The sequence below is a fragment of the Nothoprocta perdicaria genome, unplaced genomic scaffold (assembly GCF_003342845.1).
Source record: "Nothoprocta perdicaria isolate Ctin4 unplaced genomic scaffold, notPer1 scaffold_7, whole genome shotgun sequence".
Classification (NCBI taxonomy): Eukaryota; Metazoa; Chordata; class Aves; order Tinamiformes; family Tinamidae; genus Nothoprocta; species Nothoprocta perdicaria.
In genome coordinates, this window is record NW_020455976.1 from 1246677 (window position 1) to 1262745 (window position 16069).

The following is a 16069-nucleotide window of genomic DNA, read 5'->3' on the forward strand; positions in this document are numbered from 1 at the left end:
GGTTCCCCCTCCCGGCCGCCGCTCCCCGCCGCGGGAAGATGCGGAGCAAGGGCAGGAAGGAGAGTCTGTCCGACTCCCGGGACCTGGACGGCTCCTACGACCAGCTCACGGGTGAGTGGCGCCCGCCGGGGACGGTGCAGCAGCCGCTCGGGACCGCGACGCGGGGCGCCCGGCCCGGCCCGACCCGACCCGCTTGCAGAGCCGCTTGCCGAGCCGCCCGCCCGCCCCGCTTCCCCGCACGGCCCGCCCGCGGCGGGGGCGCCACCCCGGGGCTGCAGCAGGGCGACGGGGCCGGTCCCGGGGCGGAGGGGGGTCCCGCCGCGGCTTGGGGAAGTCGCCTCCAGGCAGGTCTGCCAAAGCCCTTTGCAAAAGGCCGCCTTGTTCCCTCCCCGCTCCCTGCTACCCCCAGGGCAGCATGGCACAGGGATCCCTTGCAGCCCCCCAGCCTGCCCTCCCTCACCCCCTCTCCTGAGCCCAACTGGACAGGGGTGTTTTGTGACGGGCGCCTGCCCCAGGCCTCAGTGCCCTGCCACATGCCAGGGTGCAGTGAGGTCCCCCAGGGTGGCTCTGGCCACTCTGCAGCCCCCTGGCACGAGGTGTCCCCTGCTGTGTCCCCCCCACCCAGGGACGAGGGCAGGGATGCTTTGCCTCAGGGCTGGCGTAGGGTGTCTGTGAGGTGGCTGCTTTTGGGACAAGGAGAGCAGACGTGACCCCATTGCRTCCCTAGCAGGGAGGCACCTGGCTTCCCAAGTCACACCACCAGTGTCCATCCTTCTCACCCCGTCCCCTGGCAAAGCGGTTGCACTGGAGCTGGGGACACCCTGGCCCCCTCATGAGTTCCCCTAGATCAGGTCAAATCTCWCTCCCTTCCAAACAGGGCGGCAGTTCCCATCCGGAGCGGCGGTTCCCCCTTGCCTCCTGGAGTCTGTGCCAGAGCCGATGTGCCCGTGCTGGGTGGGTGCCTGGCACCTGAGGCACCGGGGCCGGTTCACGGGTGGGACGCTGGTCCCACCAGGATGCGGCGCGGCAGGAGCCGCCGCTCCGGAGCAGCTCCGCGCAGGGGGATGCTGCTCGGCTGCCTGTGCGGCCGCGCTGCAGCAAAGATATTTTTGAGCTGTGTAGGAACTCAAAACCCACACACAACTTTTGGTTTCTCTGGTAACTTTAAAATGCCCATATGGGTTTAAATCAAACSGAGGTTAAAAATAAACTCGAGTCTCTCCAAGGCTGAGACCTTTCATGCCTGGGCTTGCAGACGAGCAGCGGAACCCTGGGCAGAGGGGAGCAGGCCAGGGTGGGACACTGAGGCTCCCAGGATGGGACACTGAGGCACGGGACAGGCAGGGGCTCGTTTTCCAGCTGCCAGGACAGAGCCAGGTTCCTGGGGTGGGAGCTGGTCCCACTGCGTTCCCGCAGTTTCCACCTGCATTGGCTTTCTGGTGCCGGCTGCGTACGGCAAAGGTGTCCCTGCTTCCACATGCACCTCRGTGAGGAAAAGTGGCTTTTCTGCCAGGAAAAGCATGGAAGTGATGGGGATGGGAGGAGAGGGGGTGCAGYCTGACCCCAGGGAAGGCTGCAATGGCTCCAGGCCACGTCTAGTAACCAGCCTGGGCTCCTCGGGTCCCCCTGGGATGTGGAGAGGACCTGAGGGATTGTAGCAAAGTCCTGAGCAAGCAGTGGAGGTGGGAGCTCCCTGCATCCCCGTGGCTTTGCAGCTCAGCCCAGCCTGGGGATGAGCACGGGTGGGTTGGGGTTTTCCGGGTGCTTTGGGGCTCCTCAGTGCCCTGCTCCTTGGGGACATCTGCAAGGCAAGGGGGGCTCAGCGAGACAGTGCTTGGGGTGGGGAGGTGGGACGGCCCCGCAGCGGCTCCAGTGATGGATCGGGGCAGCAGCGGGTGCTCCCCCAGAGACAGCAGTGGGGAGATGAGGCCYCCTCAGAGCACACAGGGAGTAGGGCTGAAAATACCCCCAGCAAACGCAGAGGGGCGAAGAGCAGGAAGGGCTCCAGCCAGGCGCAGAGTGGGAACGCAGAGCACCTTCCCCGACGTGCCACTGATTYGTGCAAACAAAAACAAAGGAAAGAGCAGGTGGGAATGGCAGCACGGGGCAGCGCTCCCTCCCCGGGCACYGCTCGGGCTCCCCGGTGCCGGGCGGGAGCAGCCGGGGCGGTGAGCGCTGCACGTGGGTGTGTGTGTGAGCCCTGYGAGCGAGTGAATGAAAGCGGCGCCGCGGGGAGGGCGCCGGGGCCGCGCGGGGCCCTGCGGGACCAGCCGGGTGCGAGGGCCCCGCTGCCCACCCCGGGCATCGCGCTGGGGAGGGAAGTGCGCAGGCTGCACCRCCAGGAATTAAACCGGTCCATTCCCGGGATATTTAGATGACGCTGGCGAGAAATAAAAGCCACCCATAAATTACATTATTCCCCCAGCCCTCTAATGCCACAAGTGATTACAGCAGGAGCAGAGCCCGGGCCAGCGCCTCAGGAGCGCTCTGACCACGGCCCGCGGCACAGGGGCGATGGCCGAGGACCGGAGGGACGGAGGTACCATGGCCCGGAGGGGCCCTGGCCGCGGCAGCCGGGGGGTCCCCTCAGAGGACTTGYTGGGGTGCAGCATTTCTGTGGGGACGGTGGTGGGTGATGGTGCAGGTGCGTGGGGGGCTGGAGCAGCAGGATGGAGAGGGTTGGGTGTGAGGAGGGCACGAGGCCGGTGTGTGGATGCGTGTGGATGGATAYGGATGCGTGCGGGAGCGTGCGGATGCGTGCGTGCTGTCATGCGTGCGGGTGCACTGGGCGGCTCAGGACAGGCRGTGTGTCGGAGACCACAGCAGCGCCCATAGCCAGTGCCCACAGAGCCGCCTTTCCCTTCCCCTGCGCACGAGGATGCCCGGGGTACGGCTGGCACCCGCTCTGCCCCGCTCCGGTGTGCGCACGGGGCCTGGCAGGGCTGCCCCTTAGGAGGAGCCCCCGGGAGGGCTGATGCGCCCAGAGGGCTTTCACAGGCCCAGCTCAAGGCTGCTGCAGATCCCAGCCCGCTCCTGCTGCCCGTGGTGCCCGTGGGAGCCGCTCCCAGCCCGTGTCCCGCTGCCCGGCCGCGCTGCTGCCGCCCCCGCGCGCTCCCCTCGGCGCTCGGGGCCGCGTGCCCCGATGGGCGCTGCCCCTTCCCGGCGCCCGGGAGCGCTGCCTGCCTCTGCCTCGTGTGTCTGCCGCCCGCCCGCGTCTGTGCCCGCCGCTGCCCCGGCCCCTTTGCTGTCCTGGCTTGTCTGCAGCCCCCTGCCYGCCTCGCGGGGCCTCTCAGCCCCCCGTGCCCCCCGTCCCAGCACAGAGGCGCCTTAGAGCTGAGCACGGGTTGCTTCCCGCTGTGCCGGCGATGCCGAAACGTGCTCTCCATGCCCCATGGCAGCCCCACGCGGGCTCTGCTGCACTCCGGCCGCACTGGCCCGAGCGGAGCCTCGCGCCGGGGCCGTGCACCACGCTGCCAAGGAGGGCAGGGACCCTCGAGCGGAGCTGCTCCCCCTGCGCGCGCTGGCTCCGCTCATTAGCCGTGYTTTCATTAGGAGAAGTGGTTCGGTGTCGTTTAAGCCAAATTGCTGTGCTTGGGAGATGATAAATCCATCTGCTGGCAAATCGCTCTCCCGCCGCCGGCGTGGATCCTGGCCCTGGGCTTTAGCTGTGCTGCAGATGAATGAGCCTTCGGTGAAATGAATCTCTCTGATGGGCCCGAGCGYGGGGTGGGCTGAGCCCGGCCGGCGGCCGCCCTGACGCCGTGGTGAGGGGCTCTGGCTCGTGGCGGGGGGGTCTGAGGCCTCYATGAGACCCACAGGGCTTATTGAGTGGTCAAGGGGCCACGAAGCAGCTCCCAGGGAGCAGAGGGAGGTGGCAGTGGGACCGCGGGTCCTGTTTGACCCGTGATCCTCGTGGACATCATCTGGGGGAGAGGGGCAGCGCACGGGACGGGTGACCCTGCCCCTGGAGCAGCCCTGCCCTGCAGAGCTGCAGGAGTTTCATAGGAGGATGCTCAAGGCCTCTGGGCTTCGTGACTCTGTTTGATTCTGGCTTTTAAGTAAATTTGCCTTTTGCTTCAAATTAAAGCRGGTTGGTGCGTTCCCCCAGGGAGCCGTGTAAGTAATTAGCTTGTTTGGAGATGGAGCCGGCGCGGGRGGGACGGGGGCAGGACGCTGCTGTGGGCAGTGGGGCTGAGGGGACGGCACCTCTGGGCTTTGGTCTCCCCAAAGGTTTCTTTTCTCACCTGGGCACACAGGGACCAGGGGGCAGCAGCACTGCAAGTGTGTGTGAGCTTGTGCCCGTTGCACCCTATTGCACCTCTCCTGTGCGCCCTGCTGCTCATCCCAGTGCGGATGCGGGTCGGCAGCCCCGTGCCCATGGCATTGAGGTGGCTCTGGCGCCCAGCTGAGCAGCGCTCCGTGGTGCTCAGGGAACTGGCATCGCGRCAGCGCTGGCGTCTGCGTGCGGAGGGAGCCGGGGTGCCATCYGTGCCTGCTGCCCCGCTGGGGACACGGCGAGCCTGGCACCGGGCTGGGCACGTGCGGCCGGGCAGGGGACTCGGCTCTCAGCTCCACGTGCAGCTGCTGTGGGGCTGCATTCCCCGTGGGGCATATTCCCGCTCTGGCCCTGTTCTCATCCATGTCGGCGCTCCGAGAGCCCTGGGCTGCGGCTGGGATGAGCTGGTGGCTTTGCCCCCTCAGGAGGCAACGGTGCWGGTGGCAGGTCTGGCACCAGAGCCACGTCCCCGTCCCCTGCGAATCCCGGGAGACGTGGTGGTGCCACCGAAAGGACAGGGGAGGCTCAGACTCTTCCCCACTGCAGGACCAAGGGCTGGTGCCGGCTGGCAGGGGAGATGGATTGATGGATGGATGGATGGATGGATGGATGGATGGATGGATGGATGGATGGATGGATGTGCCCATGGTCCCTTCCCGGGGAGTGGGGAACCGGCAACTCAAGGGCTGCAGCTCTGTGTCCTTGTGTGCAAAGCCAGTAGGACAGGGTGTCCATCCGGGACAGGCTGATAGAGAGGGGCTGAGCAGGGAAAAGGGGGCAGGAGGTGCTGCCCTGTGCCCTGTCCTGGAGCTGTGGTCCTCTGCAGCGTGGGAGAGCTGCCGGGGATGTGCCGGGATGGGACCCTTCTGGAACCAGGAACACCATCCGGTGACAGCGATGCTCCTATTGGGAGCAGCCTGGGGTGTTGGCAAGACCCTGTCCCTGAGCATCCAGGGGGAGAAAGGGGACCCTGCCTCATCTCCAGGCCCTGTGCCTGGCTGCATGACATGGATGCAGCCGTTCCTTTAACCAGCATTTCTCCAYGTCCAGGCCTGGGAATTTGGACACTGCTCCTGTCCCTCACTGGGGTATCCATATGGAGCCATCTCCTCCCTGCTCTGCCGAGCTCTGCCATCCTGGCCTCAGGCTGGGCCCCGGAGCACTGGGTCTCCGTGCGAGCCGGGAAGAGCGCATGGCCTCCTTGCTAACAAGATTAGAGAGACGAGCTGCTCTCCTGGCCCTCTCAGATAATCACTTCTTGCTAGATTGATTGTTTTTTTTTTTTTAAATTGCATTGCTTACCGAAAGCCCCTAAATGGCTTTAAAGGCACAAATCTCCCTGGTCCTCTGCAAGGGTCCCCCCATCCCGGAGCTCCGTGGCGGTGGTTTTGCCAAGTCCCCAAGCTGTGTGTGTCCAAGGGGGTGGCTGTGCTGGCCTGGTGGTGATGGCAGGAGGATCCTGAGGGTGTCCTCGGGACATGGCAGAGCCGGGGCTGCTGGTGGGAGCACCTGGGTCTCTGGTGGCATTCGCCGTGGGGATGGGGAATGCTGCATCCTTTGGGAATGTCGCACCTCGCGGTTGCAGCTGATCCCCACATCCCCTGGAGGGTGGTGCCTGCCAGGCCCCCACTATCCCYGGGGACTGTCACCCCAGGCCGTCTCCTGCTTTCCTCCGCGCTCTCCATGGGGAAGSGGCTCGGAGGCGGCCGGCGCCCTGCTCGCAGGCCGGGCTGTCCCCACGGCCCCGCTCCCGGCTCGCGCATCGCCCCTCCGCCGGGCAGAGTGAGTCACCGGCGGGCACTGGGAATCATTCATGTCATTTCCCCCTTTGCTGCAAAGTCATTAATGCAAGTGGAATAATTTGTTACGTAACGAGGAGGATCAGTAAGAGTGCCTGCCGCCGGGAGCGGCGGCGCCCGGCTCCTCCGGGCACGGGGGCCCAGGGACCTGACGGCTGCTTTGGGAGCCGGCGGGGAGCAGGGGATTGCCGGGATGATCCCCTGGTTTGGCCCCAGACGTTCTCCCAAATCATCCCCAGATGCTTTCCCAAATCGGTCCCAGATGTATTCCCAAAGCCATAGAGTCCCTCTGGGGCCCTGTTGGGAGGAGGTGGCTGGGTTTGGCCTTGTGGCTGCCTGTCCTGCTCCATGAGGGACTCATCCTGCCTGCCCAGATTGCATCCCAACTGTATCCCGGCTGCATCCCRGCTGCCCATGCTCTGCCAGGCTGGACATGCCAGCAGAGCTGCTGCTGCCGCGCGTCCAAGCCCATGGCTCCCAGATCCATGGGCTTTGCATCCCTGGGATGTGTTTGGCAGGGGGAACTCGCCACTCCTGCCCCTCATAGCTTGGGACCATGAGGATGCTGTTGAAATGGGACCAGTGCTTGCCGGGGTGATGCTCTCCACTGTGGCACATCCAGCCCCTTCCCTGCAATGGGGGGAGACGAGGGCAGGAGGAGCCTTYTCCTGGCAAAGAGACATCGCGGGAGCACGTGGCCGGGCTGCCTCCCCCGGGGTTAATTTCCTTCTCTCCCACGCTCGGCCGGGCATTAATTTAAAGACGCTGCGGTTGCAGGGGGGAGACCTAAGAGGATTGGACTGAGTGCAGGAGGATTTAGCGAAGGGAAGGGCTGGAGCTGGCGGAGGGGCAGCGGGCGAGGAGAGGAGGTGGCCGTGCACCCCCTGCACGTCCCCGCTGGGTGCCCATTGTAGGGGCTGCGGAGGGGTCGCTGCAGGGTGTCCACCCTGCACAGCGTCCAGCTCGGCTCTGCTTGGGCTTCTCCTCCAAGGAGGAAGGCACCAGGATGCCCCAGGTGTCCCCAGGCACACGGACTTTGTCCCTTCACCCTGGCCGTGTAGTGAGTTTTCTCTGCTTGGGGCAGACTTTTATGCAACATTTATCATTCCAAAGTGGCTCATTGCAAACCCGCCACTGCCTGGGGCTGCTTGTGCCCCGGGTCCCCCAGGAAGGGCAGGATGGGGACACCGAGCACCTCCCGCCACCGCTTGTTTTCTCAGCCCGCCTGTAACTACAGCCTCTTGTTGCTCCCTGTACAATACGTCTCTGCTTTTAGCGCTGCTTAATTAAACAACCCAAATAACTGTGGGGAGGTGGGGGGTCGTTAATCCCTTGCAGCAGAGGACCCGTCGCTRCCGGTGGAGTGTTGCGGGATGAAGTGGGAGACCTGGTGCTGGAGGATGCCGGGGTTGGCATCGCGGCATGTGGGCTGGTACACGCTGTGGGGAGGGAAAAGGGCTTCAAAATCCCTGGAGCAGCAGGTGGGCAGAGGACGAGGGTCGCAGCACATCCCCGGGTGACCAACCCCTCCAAACCACGTTTGCYGTGTCTGTGGCTCCGTCACAGAGGTGCCATGGGCACGACGGCCACGGCCCTGTCTGGTCCYGCTGCCTGTTTCCAAACGATCCACGTGGAGCCTGGGGATGTGTTAAGGACCCCGCTATGCCCACCCTGTGCCCCGGCTCCAAGAGCCGGCTACAGCCCTGCTGGGGATGCCTGGCACGCTGGGGCTGTGGGAGCGCCCGGCGCACCCCGTCCCGCCAGACGGATTAGGGAAAGGCTGGATCTGACAGTGCCAGCCTAGACAATGCGCTGCGGCAGGCCGGCCTAGGCTGCCACCAAGAGCGATGGGCGTCACAGACACATTCCCGGTCTGGGAGCAGCCTCTTCCCAGGCGCCATCCCTCTGCCTGCCCCCCAGCCCTGCTCCTGCTTGTGCAAGGGGCACGGGGACGGAGCCGCCTCCTCGCTTGCCTGCCCTCACCTGTCCTGGGTTTGCCACGAGGGTCCCACTCTGCACAGACAGAAGCCAGGGGCACCTTTCATCCCGGCTTAGCTGGGCGCAGAGCAGCAGGGGGATTTGGAGGCAGTCCTCGCCGGCTAATCACAACCACGGCTCCTGCTTTGCGGGAGCCCCCGTGAGTTGTCCCTGGAGCCCCGGCAGCRATGGTACAAATCTGCTGCTAATTAGACTTGAAAGTCCTCCCGTGAGCTCGGGCGCGGGGTGGATATTTGATTATTAACATATTTATTTCTGAGCCTCTCAGCGGTCTTGCGCTGGGAGGCCCTGTTCCCCCTGGGCAGCTGCCAGGTGCTGCTGATGCTATCGGGAGCATTGGGGGCTTCTGGATGGGGGGGAGCTGTTTGGCTCTGTGTGCCCGTTTCGGGGGTCCCTGGGCAGAGCATGGGGTGCAGCACGGTGCAGCGCRATGCAGCACGGTGCAGCGCGATGCAGCGTGATGTGACGATGCTGATGCAGGAGGGTTTGCTCTGGCCTGGCAGGGGTCTCGGTGGGCACCGAGGGGAATGGGGGGCCCAAGCGGTGCTGGGCTGCAGTGCTGCACCCCGACCCAGCAGCACAGTCTGCCCATCCCTGGGAGAGCATCCCTCCCTCCGGCAGAGAGACGAAACGAGTTGGAAACGCGGCCTCCGAAACAACCCAAAATAGCTTTCCTGTCCCCAAAACGTCAGCTTAGAAGGCCGGTCTCCGGGGGCCCCTCCAGGCTTGCAGCAGGCTGAGCCCGTGCCCTCRGGATGCCCCTGCGTGGGGCTGCTGCACCGCTGCTGGGGGTGTGGGGCCCAGGGGTTGGGGGGTCGGTCCCGGCCTCGCTGTGGGGCTGAGCCTGGCCAGAGCCGTCTGTGGGATGGGGCTGCTGGTGGGGCCGGGCTGGGGCAGGGGCCGGGGGGCAGCAGGGGCGGCGGGCGCTGGACCCTGYCCCACATGTGTGGGGCACAGAGGGCCCCCAGCTGCGTCGCAGTGACTGGAGGTGTCTGTGGGGCCCCCTCGGTCACGCCGCTCGCCGGCGGCTGCGGGGACGGTGCTTTAGGTGGCCCCAACGGCTGGGGCCGCGGCCCGCCGGCACCGTGCCGATGGAGCCGCCGTGCTGCCACGCAGAGAGCTTTTCCATGTAAGTCCCTGAAATATTTAGCAGAAGCAACTTAAATACACGCAGCCTTGGAGGAGCTGGTGGCCAGGCAGAGCCTGGCAGGCTGGGAGAGGCAGCGGGGACAGGGCAGGGGCACAGGGGAACAGTGTGTGCCCAGCCGGCTCGTGGGGCATGAGGGACCTCGTGGGGGCTCTTGTAGCTTCCCTGTCCATCTTTCCGAGCACTCTCCGGCTGGTCCCTGTCATGAGGGGTCCCTGTCCCTTCCCCCCCATTGCAGGGTTGCTCTGGGGCCATGTGCCGGGCTCAGCCCCCCGGGGGGGGCACACTGAGGCCCCATCCCGGTCCCTGTGGACGCGGGCGCTGGGCAGCCCTGGTCCCTGGCAGCCCCACATGCAGTTTTCGCAAGGGCTGCGAGGGCGCCGGGCTGTCGCCTCCGGGTGTGATGGAGGGCAGGGGCCGCCCGGCGCGCCGGCGCTGTGTGCCACACGACCCGTTTGCAGCACTGTTTGCGCCGGGAGAGCAGGGCACGGCCCGGGACAGGGCAGCGTGGCTGAGCGCGACAGCAAAGCTCGCCCGTGCGGAGCTACTCGAGCAACTCGCTCAGCTCTGCACCCCGAACTTGTGCTGTGCCGGAGAGAGCAGCCCCGCGGGCGCCGCAGGGGCCGTGGCCAAGGTATCGGGGTGCTGCCTTCCCCTTGCCTGGGCACCAGAGCCCACCGCGACCCGCTGAGCCCTGGATCCGTGTGCCCGCGGGCTCAGCCTTGCTGGGCCGGGCTGCCTGCGCGCGATGCGCCGGCTCCCCTGCGCTGTGCTGCTTTTGTCTCCCCTTCTCCTCGCGGTGCCTCTGATAAATATTTCATGGCCGGGAAGCAGCGGGAGCCCCCGGCTGAGCCCCGCCGCGCTCTGGCGACAGGTACCAGCCCAGATGTTGGTGCCCGAGGAAGGAGGCGTCTCCCAAGCAGCCACCTCGGGGGAGGCAGGGCCTGCGCAGGGACCCGAGCGATGTCTCCGCTTGTTGTCCCCCCTGCCAGTGCTGTCACTGTCCCTCCAGCCCGCAAAGGCCAGTGCAGTGGCCACGTGTCCATGCAGGGTGTCCGTCATGGGCCCCATGTGTCTGTGTGGCTCTGCCCAGGTCTCCTGTGCAGCAGCACGTGGGGACACATCTGTAGGTGTCCCCTGCCGTCGTCCGCGTGCCGCGGCGGCTGGCTGAATGAGCCATGTCCCCGTGTCACCTCCCCGCGGCCGCCGTGCCGCTTCTGCGCTGTGTGTGGGCTCCTCTCAGCGACAGGCAKCGGGAACGGCACCGTGGCACCGTGACACGGTGACACCGCGTGGAAACCTTGTCCTGAGGACACGGGATGGTGCCTGGGCCTCCCCGCTGGGCTGGACCTGCTGGGATGGAGCCACGCTCCCGGCCAGGGGGACTTGCTCCCAAGGTGGGTGATTGTGGCCTGCACCCACAGACTTTCCCCTTGGCTGTCGTGTGCTTGGGCTCTGGCACCCTCCTGTGGCTGCTCTGCCACCKCTCCTGTATCCCGCACACTGTAGATGCTCTGGCCAGGAGCGAGGCCTTGGCACTGTCCCCGGCATAGGCAGCGAGGTGGGATGTTCATGGGATTTGGGCTTGTGTCACCCAGTCTGTGGGACGTGATCACTGCAGGAAACAGGCTGTCCCAGCGTGTTTGTGCTGGGCCTGCAGCTCCTGGATGCCGCAGGGAGGGTGCCTGATGTGCCATGCTCCTTCCTCACATCCTGCAGGGCTGCAAAGGGAAGGGGCCAGGAAGGGGAGCTTTGGAGGTCCGCAGGGACACGGATCCATCCAACCTTGTGGTCTGATGGTGCTGGGTCTCCTGAGCCCTTCCTCTCCCAATCTGATCCTATGCTTCCCATCCCTGTATCCTCTTGGCTGGGTCTCCCGCTCTGCCCGTGCACCTGGGTCGCAGACCCTTCAGGCTGCCCGTGGAGCGGGCTCAGGTGTGAATGGGCTGTCTTGGGTCAGGCAGCATGAAACCTGCTYGAGGTACCCTGCCAAGGACAGGTTTGAGTCTCGCTTTTCCTTCTGGAGTCGGATGAGAGGGGATCCTCCTGCAGAGGCTGGGAGCAGAGGGCGCACGGTGCCCTCTTAGGAGGGCTGGGATTAGGAATCGTGTGCCTCTGCCCCAAGGACCCTGTGACGCCCACTGGGCTCTTCCCGGCCAGTCCCATCTTTCCTCTACTGAAATCATCCAGGAGCAGACGAGGGTCCTGAACCCCCATCCCCTCTGGGCACATTTGCTCACTCCTGCTTGCCCACCTGCATTAAGGGGTGTCACTGCAAGTGCTGGGGTGCCCGGSAAGACTGGGTCCGGTGGGGTAGGGCGGAGGGACCAGTGTGGGGCTGACTTTAGGGTGATGCCCGGTCACCGGTCGCCTCTGGCCCGTGGTGTGTAGCCTAATGTCGGGTGATGCCTCCTTGCCCCTTCCCTTGGGCTCCTTGCTGCGGTGCTGCCTGGCTGTTCCTGGCAGCAGCCTCCTTGCCCCCTCTTCCTCTTCCCAAAGGAGCAGAAGCTGTAATTTCCATCAGGCCCCTTTTTCTTGGCCTCCTCCCCCATTAATAAGAGATGAAGCTAATGAGCTAATAGAGCCTAGATGGAGGCAGAGCCGAGATCCCGCTGGTATGAGGCACGGATATGATGTGGACAGGGAACTGCAGATGGAAAAACGGGACTGGGGCAAGAGACAAATGCTTGTGGTGGCAGGTCTGCACACTGCGTCTCAGGGTGGCTCTGGGAGCAGGGAAATCCCACCACTGCCGTGCGCCTGACGCTTCTCACTCCCACAGACTGTGTGAAGCAGCAGTTTGCTGCGAGGCTGAGCTTTGGAGCAAGCAGCTCCGAGCTCAGGCTGATTGGGAGTCTGCTCATCTTCCTCCCATCCTTCATCTCCTCCCCTCTGTGGAGCCAGCTGCAGCGGATGGCTGGTGTCGGGGATGCAGGATGCTCACAGTGCCAGAGGGCTGGTGCCTGGAGCTGGAGGATGCTTGCAGTGCCGGATGGTTGATGCTTGGGGATGCAGGACACTCTCAGTGCCGGCAGGCTGGAGTGGGTGACGGATACTCCGGGATGCAGGACGCTCACGACACTGGATAGTTGGATAGCTGATGCCTGGGGATGCAGGATGTGCTGGTGCCGGCTCTGCTCGGGAAGGAGCATCCTTCCCGAGGGGCGGCCTCGGGATGCAGCAGTGCCTCATTGGTCAGCGGGACCTGTGGAGTGTGCGGGTTGCCATGCCAACCCGCTCCGGCGGGAAGGGCCGTGTCCAGCCGTGCCAGGGGGCGGGCCGGGAGCCAGGGCRCCTCGGGACTCCGCTGCCCCCAGCCGCCTGGGACCGCAGGACTCCCAGCCCCGAGCATTCCCGGGCCGCCTCTTCCCGCAACTTTGCAGCCCGTAGGGACCAGTGCTGGCACCGAAGCAGGGGCTCACACGGACCCCCTGCTCCCTCGCCGCAGTTCCTGAGGCCGGTGGTCAGCACCGCAGCCCGGGAAGGGGCATTGCCGGCAGCACCCGGCCCCGCTGCCTCACCGCCAGCCCGCGCAGGATYATCCCAGCACAAAACTTCCCGGCTGGCTTCCTGCCGCCTGGGAGCGGGGCCCGGCTGCTGCCGCCGTGCCGCGGGGCTGCGCCGCTGCCCTCGCCGCTGGGCTGCGGATGCCTGTGGGATCGGCCCCGGCAAGGACGGCTCCGTGCCCCGCCGGGCACTGCCGGGCGCTCGGAGGAGCCGGGGGGCCGCCCGCCTGCCGGGAGGGCGCGCAGCTGGGTCCTCCCCAGCGCTGGGAGCCGGAGCCATGAGCCACTGCCGGCAGCGCTGCAAGAGGCAGCTGGGCCGCGTCGTCCGCTTCTTCTACCAGTTTGTCACCGGGACCCTCTCCCAAGGTAGGTGCCGCCCTGGGGGCGCAGGCTGTGTGGGGCAGGGGTCCTGCTCTGTGTGTCGTTGGGGAGCGGGGAGGCTGCGTCGCGCTGAGCGGAGCTGAGAGGCTCAGCCCCAGGCGGCTGCGCTCGCTCCTGGTGGGGCAAAGCTCAAGATGCTCATGGGGGGCAAGAGGAGCCCTGGAAGGTGCCCACGGACCTGGGCTGGCAGGACTGCTTTAGTTGGGGAGGGGGCTGCTGTGGAGCAGAGCAAAGAGGGGCAAAAAAACTGCTGTGCAAATAATTCACCACCGGTTGGACCCTGCCCTGACTCTCCAGGCATTCCTGCCTCCATGGGCAGGGCTGTGCCCATGGGGGACCCACCTGCTTGGCTCCTGCCCTGCCTCTCAGGATGCCACCCTATCCTGAGGACACAGCTGTGTTGCTGGTGCCCCTTGATTTGCTGCCCCAGCCAGGGCAGGATCTGCTCTGCGAGCCCCTGGGCGCCCCAGGCTGCTGCAGCTGGGATGAGAGCAGAGGAGGGAAGCCCCTGGGCACCCCTGTGCCCCATCCCACTGCCTCCATGCCCAGGACAGCTCGCTCGCCATGGGTGGCCCAGCCCTGTGCTGTGTCTCGGGGTCTTGAGGTGCCAGGGCAGGATGTGCCGTGCCGGGAGCGCGGGGAGGGCCGTGTTGGGCCAACTTGCCAGCGTCACTCTTTGCAATGGGACCGCGATTTGCTCTGCCTTCCCCTGGCTCCAGTCCACCAGGAAAAACCTCCCCAGCTCCGTCCGCTCCTTGTCCGGGTGCCTCTCCCCATCGTGGCGCGGGCAGGCGGGAGCACCCTGGCACCCCCTTGGTGCAGCCCGTGGGCTGTTGTGGTTATCGGGACGCGGTGCCGGGGCAGCCCGGGGAGGGGGTTTCTCCCCTCCAAGGTGCGCTGGGCTGTGCCTTGCTGCTGGTGCCACGTGGGGCTGATTCGGTGCGGGCAGCCAGGCCGGCGAGGTGGTCACCTCCACACACCACTGAGCTGGGCAGGGCTGGAAGCCGAAGGGTGTGGGATGCTCCTGCCTCCCGCTCCCTGGCACATCCCTGCATCCTTGTAGGCATTTCCTGATGCTTCCCAAGGCTGACTGGAGAGAGGAGCTGGCAGTGCCATGGGSTCCTGTGCCCGGCGTGCTGCCATCCCCACAGCCAGTGAGGTGGCCGGGCAGAGAGCTTGGAAGCGCCAAGCTCGGCACCAAAGGCAGGGCGGCTTCCCCTGCTCACCCTGCTCCGAGTGTCCCTCTGAGCTGTGGGAAATGCTGGAGCRGGATGAGAACCAGAGCCTGACAGGGCTGTGCCCCCTAAGGCTTGGAAAACAGGCTTGGCCTTTGCACAGCCTTCTGCACCCTCTCGTCCCCAGCTGCTGCTCTGCGGGGCACATGGGCGTCCGGGTGCAGCCCCTCGTCCTCCCGCARTGTCCCCTTTGGGTGGGGACAAGGCCCTCCCTGCAGCAGGCTGGGGTGGTCCTGTGGTTCTCGCCTATGGGTTCTGGGGTGCTGGGTGCCCAGGGGAGCCAGCCAAGGACAGGTTGCCAAAGGGGGGGRAAAAAAAAAGAGAAATGACTCAATCAATTAACCAGATTAAAAAAGTGACTTCACCTCCCCAAAATAGCGTTTCGCCAATATTTTAATGTGCTTATTAATAATCTGCTCGCGCTCTGATTAGCTGCGAGGTAATAAGGGATCAGCTGTAACCTAAATTTAACTCTCCCTAATGGATGATGGCCCCGAGAACCAAAAAAAAAGGAGAGGCTCCTATCCATCAGGCTGGGGTTGGCTGCACCCAAGGGGCCTGGCAGCTGCTGCCCAGCTGTGCCCACAGACCACGACCCCCACAGCGACCCAATGGCGACCCTCCAGCACATTTTGGGGGTAGTCAAACCCCATGGCATCCTGGCGCCCTGTCCTGCCGTCAGGGTCAGGCAAGGAGCACCCGTCCTGCGTCTGTTGGGCTGGGCCGTGGATGACTGCGTGGTGCTTGGACGCCTGGTCCTCTCCCAAGGAGAAGTGACCATTGGGGATGAGGGAGTCATCATTCCCAGCTCATCCGCTCCCTTCATGGAGCTGGACAGTGCTGGGAGCAGCCAAGCGGCATCCAGAGGTCCCTGGGCCACCGCGTGCCCCGGGCCGAGCGCTGCGCGTGCAGAGCCGCTTCCCGGGCAGGAACCCRCTCCGGGCACTGCTATTTATACGCATACGGTGCTTGGCGGGGCGGTTAATTTTAGCTGGGTGGCCGGGCCGCGCTGGCAGCGCTGCAGAGCCGCGGGAGCTGCCTGGGGCCGGGCACTCTCCGTGGTGCTTCTCGTCACAGCCCCGGTGGGACGCGGTGCCGGCCGGCGCTGCGTGTCCGGCCACGGCTGCACCCGRGGCAGGAGGCACCTGGGGCAGCTTGGCAGGGCTGGTTCCCTTCCCGRCACCGCGCCGTGGGCTGGTGGCATCTTGCCACCCTCGGCGCCCGGTGCTTTGGGTGTCACTGCAGGGATGAGGATGAGGATGGGTCTATGCAAAGAGTGTCAGSACAAGGCATTTAGTGCGTGGATGAGGGTGGCTGGGACATGGTGGCTGGAGCAAGGACGGGCACACACATCCCAAAGGAAGAGACTGGCATTTACCRATCCCGGCATGCATCATCCTGCAGCCACCAGTGTCCCCCAGCACAGGCTGGSGATGAGGTGCTGAGCCTGCTCCCCGGGCACGAGCAGGCGTGCGGGACATGTCCCCTGCTCCGAGCGGTCCTCCTCACGCCCGGGGCAGCCGAAGGCCCCTTCCCTTCCATGGCCCTGCTGTGTGGGAGCAGCCACACAGGCAGCGAGCGACCCCCACGTCCCGCTCCCTCCTTSCGGCTCACCGTGCCGCGGTCGCCCCTCTGGGCCGGGCGGGCTATTTTTACCCGTTCGCCATGTGCTGCCGGAGCGCAATTAAGGTAATTGGTTTGGGAGCCCGGCTCTCACATGGCGCTCC

General features: G+C 65.6%; 1 protein-coding gene across 5 annotated transcripts in view; it reads left to right on the forward strand.

Moving 5' to 3' along the window:
- Positions 1 to 31: 31 nt before the first annotated feature.
- Positions 32 to 16069, forward strand: part of KCNIP2 (potassium voltage-gated channel interacting protein 2) — a 29873-nt gene continuing 13835 nt past the window's right edge. For all 5 annotated transcript variants that reach the window (XM_026050772.1, XM_026050773.1, XM_026050774.1 and 2 more), the window contains exon 1: positions 32 to 111. In XM_026050772.1, the coding sequence (XP_025906557.1) occupies positions 39 to 111 (73 nt within the window). In that variant the 5' untranslated portion in view covers positions 32 to 38. The remainder of the gene's footprint in view (positions 112 to 16069) is intronic.